At 41.6% G+C, this 17688-nt stretch overlaps 1 protein-coding gene across 1 annotated transcript; it reads left to right on the top strand.

Annotated features, from left to right (window-relative positions):
* Positions 1-4236: 4236 nt before the first annotated feature.
* On the top strand, positions 4237-16467 carry LOC139371237 (protein transport protein Sec61 subunit alpha). The gene is made up of 12 exons (XM_071111455.1): positions 4237-4349; positions 8715-8782; positions 8874-8939; positions 9267-9345; positions 9668-9799; positions 10027-10136; positions 10377-10530; positions 10648-10808; positions 11258-11455; positions 11871-12062; positions 12161-12237; positions 12329-16467. Exons 1-12 carry the CDS (start codon positions 4343-4345, stop codon positions 12513-12515), a joined length of 1431 nt encoding a protein of 476 aa, XP_070967556.1. The 5' UTR covers positions 4237-4342; the 3' UTR covers positions 12516-16467.
* The last annotated feature ends 1221 nt before the right edge of the window (positions 16468-17688 follow it).

The following is a 17688-nucleotide window of genomic DNA, read 5'->3' as shown; positions in this document are numbered from 1 at the left end:
AGCCAATTGCAATTTTGCTAAGTCCTTTTTTGTGGCACCTGACCACACGACTGAACAGTAGTCAAGGTGCGACAAAACTAGGTCCTGTAGGACCTGCCTTGTTGATAGTGTTGTAAGAAGGTAGGCAGAGCATCACCTTATCAAAGACATACTTCTCCCATCTTAGCTACTGTTGTTGTATCAATATGTTTTGACCATGACAGTTTACAATCCAGGGTAACTCCAAGCAGTTTAGTCACCTCAACTTGTTCAATTTCCACATTATGTATTACAAGATTTAGTTGAGGTTTAGGGTTTAGTGAATGATTTGTCCCATATACAATGATTTTACTTTAAGAAATATTTAGGACTAACTTATTTCTTACCACCCAATCTGAAACTAACTGTAACTCTTTGTTGAGTGTTGCAGTCATTTCAGTCGCTGTAGTAGCTGACATGTATAGTGTTGAGTCATCCGCACACATAGACACTGGCTTTCCTCAAAGCCAGTGGCAATTCATTAGTAAAGATTGAAAAAAGTAATGGGCCCAGACAGCTGCCTTGTGGAATTCCTGATTCTATCTGGATTATGTTGGAGAGCCTTCCATTAAAGAACACCCTATGTGTTATGTTAGACAGGTAATCCTTTATCCACATTATAGCAGGGGGTGTAAAGCCATAACACATGTTTTTCCAGCAGCAGACTATGATCAATAATGTCAAAGGCTGCACTGAAGTCTAACAAAGCAACCCCTACAATCTTTTTGTCATCACTTTCTCTCAGCTAATCATCAGTCATTTGTGTAAGTGCTGTGCTTGTTGAATGTCCTTATCTATAAGCATGCTGAAAGTTCGTTGTCAATTTATTACTGTAAAATACCATTGTATCTGGTCAAACACAATTTTTTCCAAAAGTGTACTAAGGGTTGGTAACAGGCTGATTGATTGGCTATTTGAGCCAGTAAAGGGGGCTTCACTATTCTTAGGAGAATATTTTTTTGTGTGTTTGCATTTTTTTACGGTGTAGGCCTAATAGAGAGCCCCTTTTCATCTTTGTCCATTAAATTACATATGCATAGATATTTCTTTGCTCAGTGGTATGCTTACAGGGCACTTTTCTCAACAATACATTTACAATACAATAAACACTCCACTCCTCTGTCCACTGAAGAGTTCATCACTAGCTTCCATAGCCACAAGGTCATAATTATGGCTAAACCCTGCCCATTTCTATAATTTATCTTCTTAAAATTGTATTTTAAACCTAACCTTAACCACACTACTAACCTTGTGCCTAGCCCTGCCCTTATATTAAAATAAGAAATATATTGTTGTTTTTTTAACTTTGTGACTGTGGAATCTGATTTGGCAATAGAAGCAAGAGGAAACACACTGAAGACTGCGGAAAAACAACCTCGAACAAAAAATTGTATAAGGCTGACCTCTGGTGGCAGTCAAATGTTGTGACTACAACAGCTTTGACTTCGAATCTGTTTTTTTATGGTATTTTGTTGTTCTTTATTGCTGAGAGGTGTAGTTAACTGCCCAAGTGCAGTCAAAAAACGTGATTTCAAGTGTTTTATATATATTTTATAAATGAGTTAATGACCAATAAGAAAGAGAGTTCCAAACCTCTCTACCAATAAGAGCTAGTTTTCAGTTTTCCCATCCCCACCACCCCATGTTGGAGTTCGTTTTGCAAGGCCCGGTGCCCTTGGTGGGGGAGAGTTCACTTAAGGACCACTGGAATGCTCTAAAATGAGCAAACTACACCAATCCAATAAAATTTTTTGCTTGACAAAGTACTCTTGGTAAGGGACTGTACGTTATTTATAATGAGTGATACTTGGAGAAAACCGGACCTCTGTGAACTAAAAATGGATGGCCCTCCATTCAGTAAAATATATTGTTTACCTGACCCTCCCTGAACGTTTGAAAAAAAAAGTGACCCTCCCCAAAATATAAATTAAAACATAAAGTGGATAGCAGAAAACATGCCTACCGTTTATCGTCACTCATTGAACAGACCAGAGCCTTAGATATGCAGTTTTAGAAACGTTTCTTCGTTTTGTAAGTATTACATGACAAAGTAGACAGAAGGTTGTAGATTTGCAGACCACCGTGGGCAAGGGTAGGGTTGAAAAGATATCCATTATAATAAAAGCACTGCATGAATCTATCCAATTATTTGCGGTCTGAGAAAAAAAAAAAAGATTTAAAGGCATTTTATTCAATTCTACATCATTTTTCATCACTGGAGACAAGCAGAATATTTGTATTACCACAACAGAGCATGACAATGAATGAGCGTATGCTGCAGCACCGGAGACGGTTTGATTTCGATCATTTTCAAATTTCATCATGATGATGATGATGTTGTACAAAATAGATTTGTGTTGACTGTGATTAGGGCATGGGAATATAAGAGCATCTGCTTGGATAAATAAAAAACTAGGCATGCAAAGCTCACCGCATGATCTTCAAACCTAATACTGACCAAACTCATGTATCTAAAAGTGAATTCAAAGGCACTGTAGAATGACTGTATAGCATAGTAAGGCATTGTTTCATTCTTATTTCATTATGAGTAATACTCTTTTAAAATGTGATTTTATAAAGCCTAAATTCACAATTTGTGGGCATGTTGTTGAAGTCCTGTTGTTGATGTGTTGAAATGCTAAGCGCTCCTGCTTCTAACGTGTCACAAATGCTTCACATTTGATTTTTAAATGACAGGCTATAGTCTTGAAATAATAATAATATTGTCAAAATAACTAATGTTCGTTACTTCTTAGGCTACCTGGCTTGCTCCTGACTGATTTAGAGTTAGTATTTCGTTTAATAGCCTGTTGAAATGTTGAACGTCAATTGATAATGACAGAATCATACTGTACATTACTTCCCAAGTAAAGCACATTTTTTGTCTGCTCGGCTATAGAAGGTTGTAGCACAGCCTCTAAATGTCAAAGAGACAAACCAAATATATGATATATGCATTGGAGTCACGTCTTTCCACTGCATTTTACAGCTTGTTTCTAGCGTAAAGCATTGCAGACTAAAGTGCTGTGATGTATCACGTTATATAATCAGGTCCATTTAATTGTTTTCAAAATCATAAACCAACAAGGGGTAGGCCTATGCTTTCAGCCATTTTCTTTAACAAAAGCCATATAATACCCTCACATACCTCCTCAATTCGAGCCCTGGTTTTAATTTAACACACCAAGCTCTTTACTGACACAGATATTTAAGGAGTGACTGATGGAATAGTCTGACAAAATCCATGGATAGTAGACTATCATTTTGTCTATCAAACAGGTAGGCTTACCTATAATTTCTTGAATAGGAAAAAACAGGATACAACAACAAACCCTCTTGTTGTTATTAGTCTGTGATGTCAAATTAAAATGAAGACTGTTTAAATGAATTTAGCGTTCTCGAATTAGCCTACTTTCAGCACCCATGCGCTGCCCATCTCCGTGGCTGCCGCTTCATAGTAATGTAATTTATGTAAATTACTCGAATATGGCTCATTGTGAGGTCAATAACTCTGATAAATAGCTTCATTATGGGTAACAAAACATATTGTTTTTATTCAAATCAATTCTAGAAGTATCAAGTTTACCTCTCGCCCTCCTTCTCATCTTCGCGCTCTTCCGCTCAAACTGAACAGGACATAGGTAGACCTAGTCCACACGCACAGATATGGAATGTTTTGGACAAAAACAATGATTTTATATTGAGATTTAAAAAACGGGCAGCGGCACAAGAGACCCCTAGACAAATTGGATTTTGGTCACACTGGGCCAATATTTTCTCGATTCAGAAATCATTGAAGACCAATACATTTTTTTAAAATCATGATCATGCGTTTTAATAGAACTGAAGGTAAATTGGACTACAGATTTAGCAGTCTCGTGTCATAATTTGAGAAGTTTTGCATTTCCTGCAAGAGCAATATTGTTTATCATAATCAAACCTGAATCGAGGCATATTTTTTTCTGTGAAGTGTCAAGATCTCTCAAGCATAAACAGTCAATAATAAAACTAACGTAGTTGGTATCTATCATGTCTGTTCAATCAAACATCTACTTTCAGAGCATATCCCCCAATGTGAACTACACTTGCTAACTAGTTGAACGCGGCTCGTGCATAACTACAACCAGCTAGCAAGTCGGACATTTCAGAGTTTCCTTGTTCCGACAAAAACATGAACACGGCACATGATACTAGGCGCTTAATCGGTGACGTGTCTTTACAGAGCTTCCTTTTCAGTGCGGAGAGGCTAGGTGGTGCCACGCGAATTGTGCCGATCCTTCAAGTGGCACCAATTTAACACAACAGGAATCGGATCAAGGACACCATGGGCAGTGAGTGATTTTTTTCCTACTTCTATGTATGTCCATGTACCTGTGAACTGCATATGACATTTATCTTAGAAATATTTAACTTGGCTAGGAATGGGCATTTAGCTAGCAAGCTACTATATTGTAATGCTAACATCAGCCGTAGAGTCACAACGTTAGCTATCTGGCTAACTAGTTACGTTAGCTAGTTATTGTGAGTCCTTAGCTAACATTTGCTAATCTGGGTTACATACAACACCATTTACTTAACAATGAACTGTTAAATAAAGCTAGCAAAATATCCCATGTGATGTAGCTAATGAGAGTTACCATATTAACGGAAATGGCAGCTAACGGTAAAGCCAAGGCAGGACTCGGTAACGTTAGTTAGCCAGACTCGAGGGCCCATAAATCGTTGCTGTTGGCTCTTGTTCGGGGCATCAAGATTGCTGTGTGCACCTACAACATTATCACATTATCTACCCTCTAGTCTTGCTGATGTCATCCTTATAGGAAATGTAGCACCATCTTTGCAATGAATGTGACAGTAATTTATCATGACTGTGGTTTGCTTCTAGCTCGATAACATTGATTGAATAAGCCATTGCCAATGAATGTCAATTTCGTTGAGCCTAGTAATCTACAGTAACAGTAGTTAACTGTATTTTCATTACCTCTTTTAATATACTCATAATTATCTGTAAGACCACTAAGTTTGTCCCCACATGCAATCTAACTAGCTAGCTATACTAGCTTCTTGACCTTGTTAGTGAGTGGAGCCAACTTTTTGCATGCGTGGGAGTGATGACGTTTCATCCGGACATAGTTTAAGTATCAGCTGTAGAATTATGTAGTAATACTTTTTATAGCGCTTTTCATTAGCCAGAATCTCAAAGTGCTTGTTTACCAAAATAAACAACAAGAAGTCATTAAAATAAATAGTCTAGAACAGCAGCTAGCTAGGTCAAGTCCGTTTGACTGCTTGGGCTGACTGTCATGAGGTGATCTAGATGGTCATCAGAGGCGGTGGTTAGGTCAGCATGTCCAAGAGCAGGCATCTCGATGTCATCTCAGCTGTCTGCAAAATCTCTCTATTGGGAATCGGATGTTTTAGCTCCCCACAAAGTACATCCCACTCTTTCTTCTTACTTCAGAAGTATCCTCCTACCTATGTACAGTTGGAAGTTTACATACACCTTAGCCAAATACATTTAAACACAGTTTTTCACAATTCCTGACATTTAATCCTAGTAAAAATTCCCTGTCTTATGTAAGTTAGGATCACCACATTATTTTAAGAATGTGAAATGTCAGAATAGTGATTTATTTCAGCTTTTCTTTCTTTCATCACATTCCCAGTGGGTCAGAAGTTTACATGCACTATTAGTATTTGGTAACATTGGCTTTAAATTGTTTAACCTGGGTCAAACATTTCAGGAAGCCTTCCACAAGCTTCCCACAATAAGTTGGGTGAATTTTGGCCCATTCCTCCTGACAGAGCTCGTGTAACTGAGTCAGGTTTTTAGGCCTACTTGCTCGCACACGCTTTTTCAGTTCTGCCCACAAATTGTCTATAGGATTGAGGTCAGGGCTTTGTGATGGCCACTCCAATACCTTGACTTTGTTGTCCTTAAGCAATTTTGCCACAACTTTGGAAGTATGCTTGGGGTTATTGTTCCTTTGGAAGACCCATTTGCGACCAAGCTTTAACTTCCTGATTGATGTCTTGAGATGTTGCTTCAATATATCCACATAATTTTCCTACCTCATGATGCCATCTATCTTGTGAAGTGCACCAGTCCCTCCTGCAGCAAAGCACCCCAACATGATGCTGCCACCCTGTGCTTCACAGTTGGGATGGTGTTCTTCTGTTTGCAAGACTCCACCTTTTTCCTCCAAACATAACGATGGTCAGTATGGCCGAACAGTTCTATTGTTTTGTTTCATCAGACCAGAGGACATTTCTCCAACATGTACGATCTGTGTCCCCATGTGCAGTTGCAAACCGTAGTCTGGCTTTTTTATGGCAGTTTGGATCTGTGGCTTCTTCCTTGCTGAGATGCAGTTCAGGTTATGTCGATATATTACTTGTTTTATTGTGGATATACACTGCTCAAAAAAATAAAGGGAACACTAAAATAACACATCCTAGATCTGAACTTTACATAGTTGAATGTGCTGACAACAAAATCACACAAATTATCAATGGAAATCAAATTTATCAACCCATGAAGGTCTGTATTTGGAGTCACACTCAAAATTAAAGTGGAAAACCACACTACAGGCTGATCCAACTTTGATGTAATGTCCTTAAAAAGAGTCAAAATGAGGCTCAGTAGTGTGTGTGGCCTCCACGTGCCTGCATGACCTCCCTACAACGCCTGGGCATGCTCCGGGTGAGGTGGTGGATGGTCTCCTGAGGGATCTCCTCCCAGACCTGGACTAAAGCATCCGCCAACTCCTGGACAGTCTGTGGTGCAACGTGGCGTTGGTGGATGGAGCGAGACATGATGTCCCAGATGTGCTTAATTGGATTCAGGTCTGGGGAACGGGTGGGCCAGTCCATAGCATAAATGCTGTCCTCTTGCAGGAACTGCAGCCACATGAGGTCTAGCATTGTCTTTCAATAGGAGGAACCCAGGGCCGACCGCACCAGCGTATGGTCTCACAAGGGGTCTGAGGATCTCATCTCGGTACCTAATGGCAGTCAGGCAACCTCTGGCGAGCACATGGAGGGCTGTGCGGCCCCCCAAAGAAATGCCACCCCACACCATGACTGACCCACCGCCAAACCGGTCATGCTGGAGGATGTTGCAGGCAGCAGAACATTCTCCACGGCGTTTCCAGACTCTGTCACGTCTGTCACGTGCTCAGTGTGAACCTGCTTTCATCTGTGAAGAGCACAGGGCGCCAGTGGCGAATTTGCCAATCTTGGTGTTCTCTGGCAAATGCCAAACGTCCTGCACGGTGTGGGGCTGTAAGCACAACCCCCACATGTGGACGTCGGGCCCTCATACCACCCTCATGGAGTCTGTTTCTGACCGTTTGAGCAGACACATGCACATTTGTGGCCTGCTGGAGGTCATTTTGCATGGCTCTGGCAGTGCTCCTCCTGCTCCTCCTTGCACAAAGGTGGAGGTAGCGGTCCTGCTGCTGGGTTGTTGCCCTCCTACGGCCTCCTCCACATCTCCTGATGTACTGGCCTGTCTCCTGGTAGCGCCTCCATGCTCTGGACACTACGCTGACAGATACAGCAAACCTTCTTGCCACAGCTCACATTGATGTGCCATCCTGGATGAGCTGCACTACCTGAGCCACTTGTGTGGGTTGTAGACTCAGTCTCATGCTACCACTAGAGTGAAAGCACCGCCAGCATTCAAAAGTGACCAAAACATCAGCCAGGAAGCATAGGAACTGAGAAGTGGTCTGTGTGCACCTGCAGAACCACTCCTTTATTGGGGGTGTCTTGCTAATTGCCTATCATTTCCACTTGTTGTCTATTCCATTTGCACAACAGAATGTGAAATGTATTGTCAATCAGTGTTGCTTCCTAAGTGGACAGTTTGATTTCACAGAAGTGTGATTGACTTTCTGAGTTACATTGTTTAAGTGTTCCCTTTATTTTTTTGAGCAGTGTAGATACTTTTTTGCCTGTTTCCTCGAATCTTCACAAGGTCCTTTGCTGTTGTTCTGGGATTGATTTGCACTTTTTGCACTGAAGTACGTTAATCTCTAAGAAAGAACGCGTCTCCTTCCTGAGGGATATGACGGCTATGTGGTCCCATGGTGCATATTATTGTTTGTACAGATGAACGTAATACCTGCAAGTGTTTGGAAATTGCTTCCACGGATGAACCAGACTTGTGGAGGTCTACAAAAAAATTCCTGGGGTCTTTTGATTTTTCCCATGATGTCAAGCAAAGAGGCACTGAGTTTGAAGGTGGTCCTTGAAATGCATTCACAGGTACAACTCCAATGGACTCAGGCAGATTGACATCATTTATCAGAAGCTTCTATAGCCATGACACAATTTTCTGGAATTTTCCAAGCTGTTTAAAGGCACAGTCATCTTATTGTATGTATAATTGTGATACGGTGAAATAATCTTGTCTGTAAACAATTGTTGGAAAAAATACTTGTCATGCACAAAGTAGATGTCCTAACTGACTTGCCAAAAATATAGTTTGTAACAAGAAATTTGTGGAGTGGTTGAAAAATGAGTTATGACTCCAACCTAAGTGTATGTAAACTTCTGACTTCAACTGTATGTAGACCTACCTCACTGTTCTGCATAATGTAATTCTCTGGTTAATACTTTATTTTTACTGTGTATGTTAAATCACTGATGTATAATGTCATTTTTGCCCAATGTCCTCTTGTCTTTTCCAGTAAAATTTTTGGAAGTCATAAAGCCGTTTTGTGCGGTCTTACCTGAGATTCAGAAACCAGAGAGAAAGGTATAGTATACTGCAATTTCTCTTCACTAGCTTTTTTAACAGTCTTAGCTCTAGTGATGTCTCTAAAATATCCCTTATTTTCCTTCTACAGATTCAGTTCAGAGAAAAAGTATTATGGACTGCCATCACGCTCTTCATCTTCCTGGTGTGCTGCCAGGTTAGTATCTGCCGGGCCTGAATCTTTCTCAGTGTAATTCTATCTATTGTATGGCACTTGCAGAGAAATCCTGCAGCCCACATCACATTTCATTTGTCACATGTTTCGTAAACAACCGGTGTAGACTAACAGTGAAATGCTTTACTTATGGGCCCTTCCCAACAATGCAGAGAGAAAATAAAAATGAATACCAGGAGGAATAAATGGACATAATCTCTCACCAGCTGAACATATAGTTAAGGCCACAGGTAATAATGACTCAATGGGTGCAGTTGTAGCTCTTGTGGGTTCATTGTATTGATTCATTCTTTGTCCTCTGTTCTCAAGATTCCACTCTTCGGCATCATGTCCTCAGACTCCGCAGATCCCTTCTACTGGATGAGAGTAATCCTGGCCTCCAACAGAGGTGAGAAACCAACAGTCTGGCTCTGCTAGTTTGAATGCTTGTCTGTTTCTTCTCATATTGATAAATGGCTTTCGATCTTGGCTACTGATCTTGTTTGAACACATCCCTATGACATTTTTGCTGTTTGGTTCATACTTCTAACATGAAGAATTCATTATTCCCTGTGACATTATCAGGTCTTATCTCTTGACGAGCTGACTTTCTTTGGCTGATTTGTCACTGTATTCAGAGCTTTGCCTTGGTATAATCCTCTTTCCCATTACAACCGTGTTGGTTCATAATAGTTAACTGAAAACAGTACTGTGATCCCACCATTCTACAGGTACTCTGATGGAGCTGGGTATCTCACCCATCGTTACCTCCGGTCTCATCATGCAGCTGCTGGCTGGAGCAAAGATCATTGAGGTTGGAGACACCCCCAAGGACAGAGCACTCTTCAATGGAGCGCAGAAATGTATGTCTGCCCTACAAAGTTTTTACCAAGGAATGGGATTAATCATGAAATAAGGGATGGTTATTTAACCACCTGACAACTGTTTTCTGAGTTTTGTGCTTGTATGTGATGGGTAGTCGAATAAGGATCTGTCATAAAGCTGTGGTGTATTCAGTTTTTCATTGCCTATCAACTCATAGCTGTCCTAAGGATATTGAATGCAACCCAGCTCCCTTTCTCCTCTGCAGTGTTTGGCATGATCATCACCATTGGACAGTCCATTGTGTATGTGATGACGGGCATGTACGGAGACCCATCAGAGATGGGTGCTGGGATCTGCCTGCTCATCATCATTCAGGTTAGTTAGACCCCCCCCCCCCCATTACCACTACACTGCTGTTTGTAATGGCTGAAACCCAAGTGACAATGGCCATGAGTGAACTGGACAGTTCATTAATTTGACCCGTTAAGTACAGAGACCTTTCATTACATAAACCCCTGGCTGCCATTTCTCTAATCTTTCAATAAGCGATGACCAGGCAGATGAAAGCTGAGCAGACTGTATTTGAAGCTCTGTTGTCCCTCTTTTTTTCCCCAGCTTTTTGTGGCAGGTCTGATTGTGCTGCTGCTGGATGAGCTGCTGCAGAAGGGCTATGGGCTGGGCTCTGGTATCTCCCTGTTCATTGCCACTAACATCTGTGAGACCATTGTCTGGAAGGCTTTCAGCCCCACTACTGTCAACACTGGCAGAGGTATGTATACTGGCCTTACTGCCACCTGTAATTGTATTGACAATATACTCTTATTTTTCAGTCAGGGTTGCTCCCTCTGCTGTGGTTGGTTGAGTAACCTTGTCTCTTGTGTCTCAGGAACGGAGTTTGAAGGTGCTATCATTGCCCTGTTCCACCTGTTGGCCACCCGCACAGACAAGGTGCGTGCCCTGAGAGAGGCATTTTACCGCCAGAACCTGCCTAACCTCTTGAACCTCATCGCCACTGTCTTCGTCTTTGCTGTAGTGATATACTTCCAGGTCAGTGGACAGACAACCCCCTATATCGTCTTGGCTGTTTTTTGATTGGTTTTACAAATTGCTTTCAATTCATTGCTGAAATCCGAAAATGGGGAAACTACACCACTGTTTGCCTCAGTATTTTTGTTTTGTTGATGAAATGGAGGAGAGGAGTGTCCAGCAGCGTGGTAAGGAAGTTGCTGTACATATTCTGGTGTTCTATCACGAGTGCAATGATGTGAGGGAAAGAAAGTGTTTGAAGTAACGTCTTTGTTGTAATATCTCAAACAGATGTGGCAGTTTCCCCCTTTATGGATTTCAGTGTTAAGTGACCTATGATATGACCATTGGATCTGACAATGTGAACAAATGGTCAGACTAAAAACCTGAATGATTGAACATCAGCTTTGAATACCATTAAATCTGAGTTGTTTGAAAGGTTTTGAACACTTCTCGCCTCCTCCTTCCAGGGCTTCAGGGTGGACCTGCCCATCAAGTCTGCCCGTTACCGTGGCCAGTACAACACCTATCCCATCAAGCTCTTCTACACCTCAAACATTCCCATCATCCTCCAGTCTGCCCTCGTGTCCAACCTGTATGTCATCTCTCAGATGCTCTCCACGCGATTCAGCGGCAACTTCCTGGTTAACCTGCTGGGAACCTGGTCTGTAAGTGCCTATCAGAATGACCTTAGAGTGCTGCTTTAGAGTCAATCACACAGCAGTAGACTTACCTTACCAACTTTCATTACACAAGTACTATTTAAAATGCACATACACTTGGTTATTTTATCCCATTTAAACCTTCATGAGTTCAACAGTACTGAATACTTCTGTGACGTCTAGTAATGGGTGACCGTAAACAATGAAGATTCTATTTGAAGCCATAATGTGGTTATGATCATATGTTTTGGACTACTATGTAAGAACACTGGGAGGGTTGACAGAATTAAATATTTCATTTCAGCAGGCCTGTGTAAGAGCTAGCCTTTGGCAGGTTTTACTCACAGCCTTGATTAGAGCTATGCTTACAATTTAATCCACAATGTATAGATTATTTGTATGTGTGGTTGTTTGTGTATAGGATACTTCCACTGGAGGACCAGCTCGTGCCTACCCGGTTGGAGGTCTCTGCTACTTCCTCTCTCCCCCGGAGTCCTTTGGTTCTGTTCTGGATGACCCCATCCATGCTGCCATCTACATAGTCTTCATGCTGGGCTCCTGTGCCTTCTTCTCCAAGACATGGATCGAGGTTTCGGGATCCTCTGCCAAAGATGTGAGTCACTTGATGCACCAGATATATTTGTTTCATATTTTATAGATTCACTTAGGTTATGTATGGTAGTTGCTAACGCAGGTCTGTATGGCCAACAGGTGGCTAAGCAGCTGAAGGAACAGCAGATGGTGATGGGGGGACACAGAGAGACCTCCATGGTGCATGAGCTCAACAGGTAAAAACATATGCACTCTGGCCCAAGTGTCAAGAATTATTGGTGTGTATACCTTGCTACACATTTCTAATATCTTGTGTTCTGTGTGAAGGTACATCCCCACGGCTGCAGCCTTCGGTGGCCTATGCATAGGTGGGCTGTCTGTCATGGCTGACTTCCTGGGTGCCATCGGTTCGGGTACTGGAATCCTATTGGCCGTCACCATCATCTACCAGTACTTTGAGATCTTCGTCAAGGAGCAGAGTGAAATGGGCAGCATGGGCGCGCTGCTATTCTAGAAACCCCCCCTTCCTCCAACACATACCACAGACAGATGCAGCCTTGACAAATTTGTACTTTTTATTTTGCATTGTATCTAATGCGCATATCAGTACATTTTGCCTCTGGGATGCATCTTCTTTCTCAGCTTCTTGTGTTCCTAGTAGCTCTTGAGGGCTCATATGCAGACTGGATCTCATCGAGGAAAGAAAGGCGGCATTTGTCCCAGTGTTCAGCATGGGAATTGCACCAGTTCTGTGCCGTTGTTCTTTCTTTCAATACCATTCACGTCCTCTCTTGATCTGACCAACTAGGATACTCTGCTGACTGTTCTTTTATTAACTTGTCTGTAGGAGATGAGACAAAGGTTTGACATGATGTTGTTGACTGACATCATGTGAGGTTGGCTGAAGCGTGCTCAAGGAAATTGAAGGCTGAGACACCATCTAAAGGAGTCTGTGCTTAAACCAACACAAGCACTACACCTGGACATTTTTGGAGAGTGGAAAGAAAGCCATGTCATGTTCATTTCAGGTCATCGCAAGCTGGGCATGGAGTTTGAAGAGCCACATATTGGGGTGAAAAAATATAAATATACTTGTATTGTATTCCTTAAATGGCTCTGGGAATTTTCAACAAGTGTTGTCATTTTATATATATATTTTTTAAATCATGGAATATATTTGTATTCGTGCTGGTCTTAGCAAGGGCATATGTTTGTCCTTAAGGGAAGGGTTTGTCTGTGGTCTTCTATTCCCAGACTGAATCACTGCAGATACTGCCTATATGTGTTTGGGAGGGAAAGGGGATGAATTTTGGGGGGTTTTTACTTTATTGGACAATTGTATTAAAAAAAAAATCCCAACAAATGTTTTCTCTCGGGATGTCATGCACCATGCCACCCACTGAGAGAAACCATTGCAGTGACCCCAAATAAAATGCTATTATGGATAGGGCCTTTGTCTTTGTGGAGGCCAAGATGTTTCAAATAAAGCTGAAAAGCATAATTCTGTGAACATTCTCAGGTCAGGATGAATCACTACAATATGCATCAAACTGGGTACAAAACCTATATATAATTCTGTGGTATGTACTCCCAACCAGTGGTGATTTTACCATGTAAATCTTGGTGGGGCAAAAAGATGGATGCACGCCAGCAAAGACACAAGTGAATTGCACTATAATGGTGACAAATGGTGCCTACAAAGTGCTTACATAAACCTGTCCCAACATCTTACCACTGCTAGACCTGGCTATCAGTGGAGCCTTGTCTGGCAGTGAAACAGTTCATTCAGCTTCAATTACTGCCTTAAAAAAAACATGGCTGACTTGTTTAAACAACTTGTCAATGACACTTGATGTACAAACTGTAGCATAAGGGGATGACTAGCAGCTAAGAGGCAATCTGTAATTTAGACTAAGACACGAGTGAGCTAGGATGTATGTAGTCAACTATTTGTTCAGCGCTTTTGAAATGTACAGCGACAGAATTCAGAACATGGGCAGTTCTTAGTGTTCTCCCTGTACACCAAGTTAGAAATGTAGGATAAATAAAGGGGGCATGAAAGCTCTTACAATATTATATGACTACATTTCTCTAAACCGTGTTATGGGCTACATGTGCACCGCCAAGTCAGAACAGTAGGTGAAATTAAGAGGGGCAAATAGGCCAAATTATTAGGGCACATGGGCTACTAACTTCTTACTACACAACATACACTTAGTTTTACTTTCTTAGATACACTATACATATCTTCCTGGCATACAACATTTATGCAGCAGCATACAATATGTTTTTGGACTCACCTTGTGCTGTGTTCACTTGAACATGAAGGTGGCGCAGGATGTAGTGATCACAATATAATAGCCATATTTAGGAAAACCAAAGTTCCAAAGGCTGGGCCTAATATAGTGTATAAGAGGTAATACAATAAGTTTTGTAGGGATTCAAATGTTGATGATGTAAAGAATATTTGCTGGTCTGTGGTGTGTAATGAGGACCAACCAGATGCTGCTCTTGACGCATTTCTGAAACTATTTATTCCAGTTACTAATAAGCATGCATACACTAACACTAATATTCCACACGAGGGCGGTATTGAAGCTATGGAACATTTTCTTCTGCAACGTGACCCTAATGAACTACCTTCCAGTGCATGTATTGTAACATTGGCTGAAATAGTACTCACGCATAACTATTTCATGTTTCTAAATGATTTCTTTATTCAGACTAAAGGCACTGCTATGGGATCCCCCCTGGCTCCTAACTATGCTAATTTGTATGTGGGTTACATGGAGAAACAGTCTATTTTCAATCCTCTCAAAAATGTTTTCTTGCCTCACATCATTATTTGGAAACGGTATATTGATATTTTTGTTCTATGGAGGGGTGATGCAAAACAGCTCCAGGCGTTCCATGCTTTTCTTAACTCCTGTTCTGAGCATCTGAGATTTACTATGCAATCTGATACACGTCAAATCAGTTTTCTTGATCTTCTGATCTTGTGTGAAGATAATGTTCTATACACTGATCTTTACAGGAAACCTACTGATCGTAACAGTTTGTTGAGGGCTGATAGTTGTCACCCACTTCCCTTAAAAAATAGTTTGCCCTACAGCCAATTCTGTCGAATCAAAAGAATTTGCAAAAAACAGTCCGATTTCGACAGAAATATGGCTGAGACGCAAAGAAAGTTCAAGGAGAGGGGCTACAAGAATGATCAGATTAATATTGCCATTGAGAAAATTCTAAACAAAACGAGACGTGACCTTTTTCAAGGTCAGTCTCGCAATAAGACGCATTCTTGCGTTTTAACTACCCGCTATTCAAAGTGCTCTGAACAAATTAAGGGAATTGTTCACAAACAGTGGCACATCTTAAAATCCAATGATAGTCTCGGTAATGTGTTTTCGGACCTTCCCTTGGTCGTATTCTCGCGGGGTAGAAATCTCAGAGATCAGTTGGTAAACTCTGATTTACCACCCCAAGATATTCCTGAACAACGTCTATTTGCGCCCCTACTGGATGGAAATTACAAATGTAATGGCTGTGCTCAATGCAATGGCACTTATAAATGTAGATCCTTCAAACACCTACAAACAGGGAAATCGATCCCAATAAAAGGTGTTATTACGTGCTCCACTAAGGCAGTTATTTATCTTATAACTTGTCCTTGTGGTAAAAATTATGTAGGTAAAACAAAGCGCGAATTAAAAGTAAGTATCTCAGAGCATCGTAGCACCATTAGGTGTAAAAACTTTACTTATCCAGTTGCGGCCCACTTCTTGGAGGCAGGCCACTCGATTTCGTCTCTGCGTTATATTGGCATCGAACATGTCACCCTCCCTAGGAGAGGGGGTGACCTTGATAATCTATTGTTAAAACGAGAGGCTGCCTGGATCTTTAATCTAAAGACCCTTGCGCCCTTCGGTCTCAACGTAGACTTTGATCTGAAGCCATTCTTGTGATTATTGTGACTTTGCCATTGTAATTGTGTGTAAACTTGTATAGTCAAATTAATCTATGATCGTATGCTATCCATTTGTTTGTATGCTGTTCTTTGTATGACATTTTAATATTTGATTATTAACCAATGATATTGGGCCACTCCTGGCCATGATTACAGACACCTGTGTCTTTTGACACTATATAAACGAGTCATCCCGTAGTGTTTGTGATTATACCCTGATGAAGACAGCTTGGCTGTCGAAACGTTGGTATTACATTTTTGCATCTGAGCTCCAAGAGTGTGCGGCTCTCTTTTATTTTCAAACTAATAAGCATGCACCCATTAAGAAAATTACTGTAAAAACTGTTAAATCCCCTTGGATTGATGAGGAATTGAAAAATTGTATGGTTGAGAGGGATGAGGCAAAATGTATGCCAATTAAGTCTGGCAGCCCAACTGATTGGCAAACATACTGCAAATAAAGAAATAATGTGACTAAACTAAATAAAAATAAACTACACTATGAAACAAAGATAAATTATATAAAGAATGATAATAAAAAAGCTTTGGGGCACCTTAAATTAAATTTTGGGGGAAAAAGCTCACTCCAATTTGCATATCGCTCCAACAGATCCACAGATGATGCAGTCTTTGTTGCACTCTACACTGCCCTTTCCCACCTGGACAAAAGGAATACCTATATGAGAATGCTGATCATTGACTACAGCTCAGCATTCAACACCATAGTGCCCTCAAAGCTCATCAATAAGCTAAGGACCCTGGGACTAAACACCTCTCTCTGCAACTGGTCCTGGACTTCCTGACGGGCCTCCCCCAGGTGGTAAGGGTAGGTAAGAACACATTTGCCATGCTGATCCTCAACACAGGCCTCTCAGGAGTGCGTGCTCAACTCCCTCCTGTACTCCCTGTTCACTCATGACTGCACGACCAGGCACGACTCCAACACCATCATTAAATTTGCCGATGACACAACAGTGGTAGGCCTGATCACCGACAACCTATAGGTAGGTCAGCCTATAGGGAGGTCAGAGATCTGGCCGTGTGGTGTCAGGACAACAACCTCTCCCTCAACGTGATCAAGACAAAGGAGATGATTGTGGACTACAGGAAAAGGAGGACCGAGCATGCCCCCAATCTCATCAACGGGGCTGTACTGGAGCAGGTTGAGAGCTTCAAGTTCCTTGGTGTTCACATCATCAACAAACTAACATGGTCCAAGCACACCATGACAGTCGTGAAGCGGGCACGACAAAACCTATTCCCCCTCAGGAGACTGACAAGATTTGGCATGGGTCCTCAGATCCTCAAAAGGTTTTACAGCTGCAACATCACTGCCTTGTACGGCAACTGCTCAGCCTCCGACCGCAAGGCACTACAGAGAGTAGTGCAAACGACCCAGTACATCACTGGGGCCAAGCTTCCTGCCATCCAGGACCTCTATGCCAGGCAATGTCAGAGAAAGGCCCTAAAAATTGTCAAAGACTCCAGTCACCCTAGTCATAGACTGTTCTCGCTGCTACAACATGGCAAGCGGTACCAGAGCGCCAAGTCCAGGTCCAAGAGGTTCTAAACAGCTTCTACCCCCAAGCCATAAGACTCCTGAACATCTAGTCAAATGGCTACCCAGACTATTCGCATTGCCCCCCTCCCCTCTCCACACCACTGCCACTCTCTATGCATAGTCACTTTAATTAACTCTACCTACATGTACATACTTCCTCAA

The sequence above is a fragment of the Oncorhynchus clarkii genome, chromosome 17, assembly GCF_045791955.1.
Source record: "Oncorhynchus clarkii lewisi isolate Uvic-CL-2024 chromosome 17, UVic_Ocla_1.0, whole genome shotgun sequence".
In the NCBI taxonomy this organism is placed as follows: Eukaryota; Metazoa; Chordata; class Actinopteri; order Salmoniformes; family Salmonidae; genus Oncorhynchus; species Oncorhynchus clarkii.
This window is presented reverse-complemented; position numbering and strand designations above follow the sequence as displayed.

Bases quoted from the DNA above. Each gene is read 5' to 3' on its own strand.
- LOC139371237 (XM_071111455.1), top strand. The intron at 8,783-8,873 runs GTATAGTATACT...TTCCTTCTACAG, and splicing joins TTCAGAAACCAGAGAGAAAG to ATTCAGTTCAGAGAAAAAGT. The intron at 10,531-10,647 runs GTATGTATACTG...CTTGTGTCTCAG, and splicing joins TACTGTCAACACTGGCAGAG to GAACGGAGTTTGAAGGTGCT.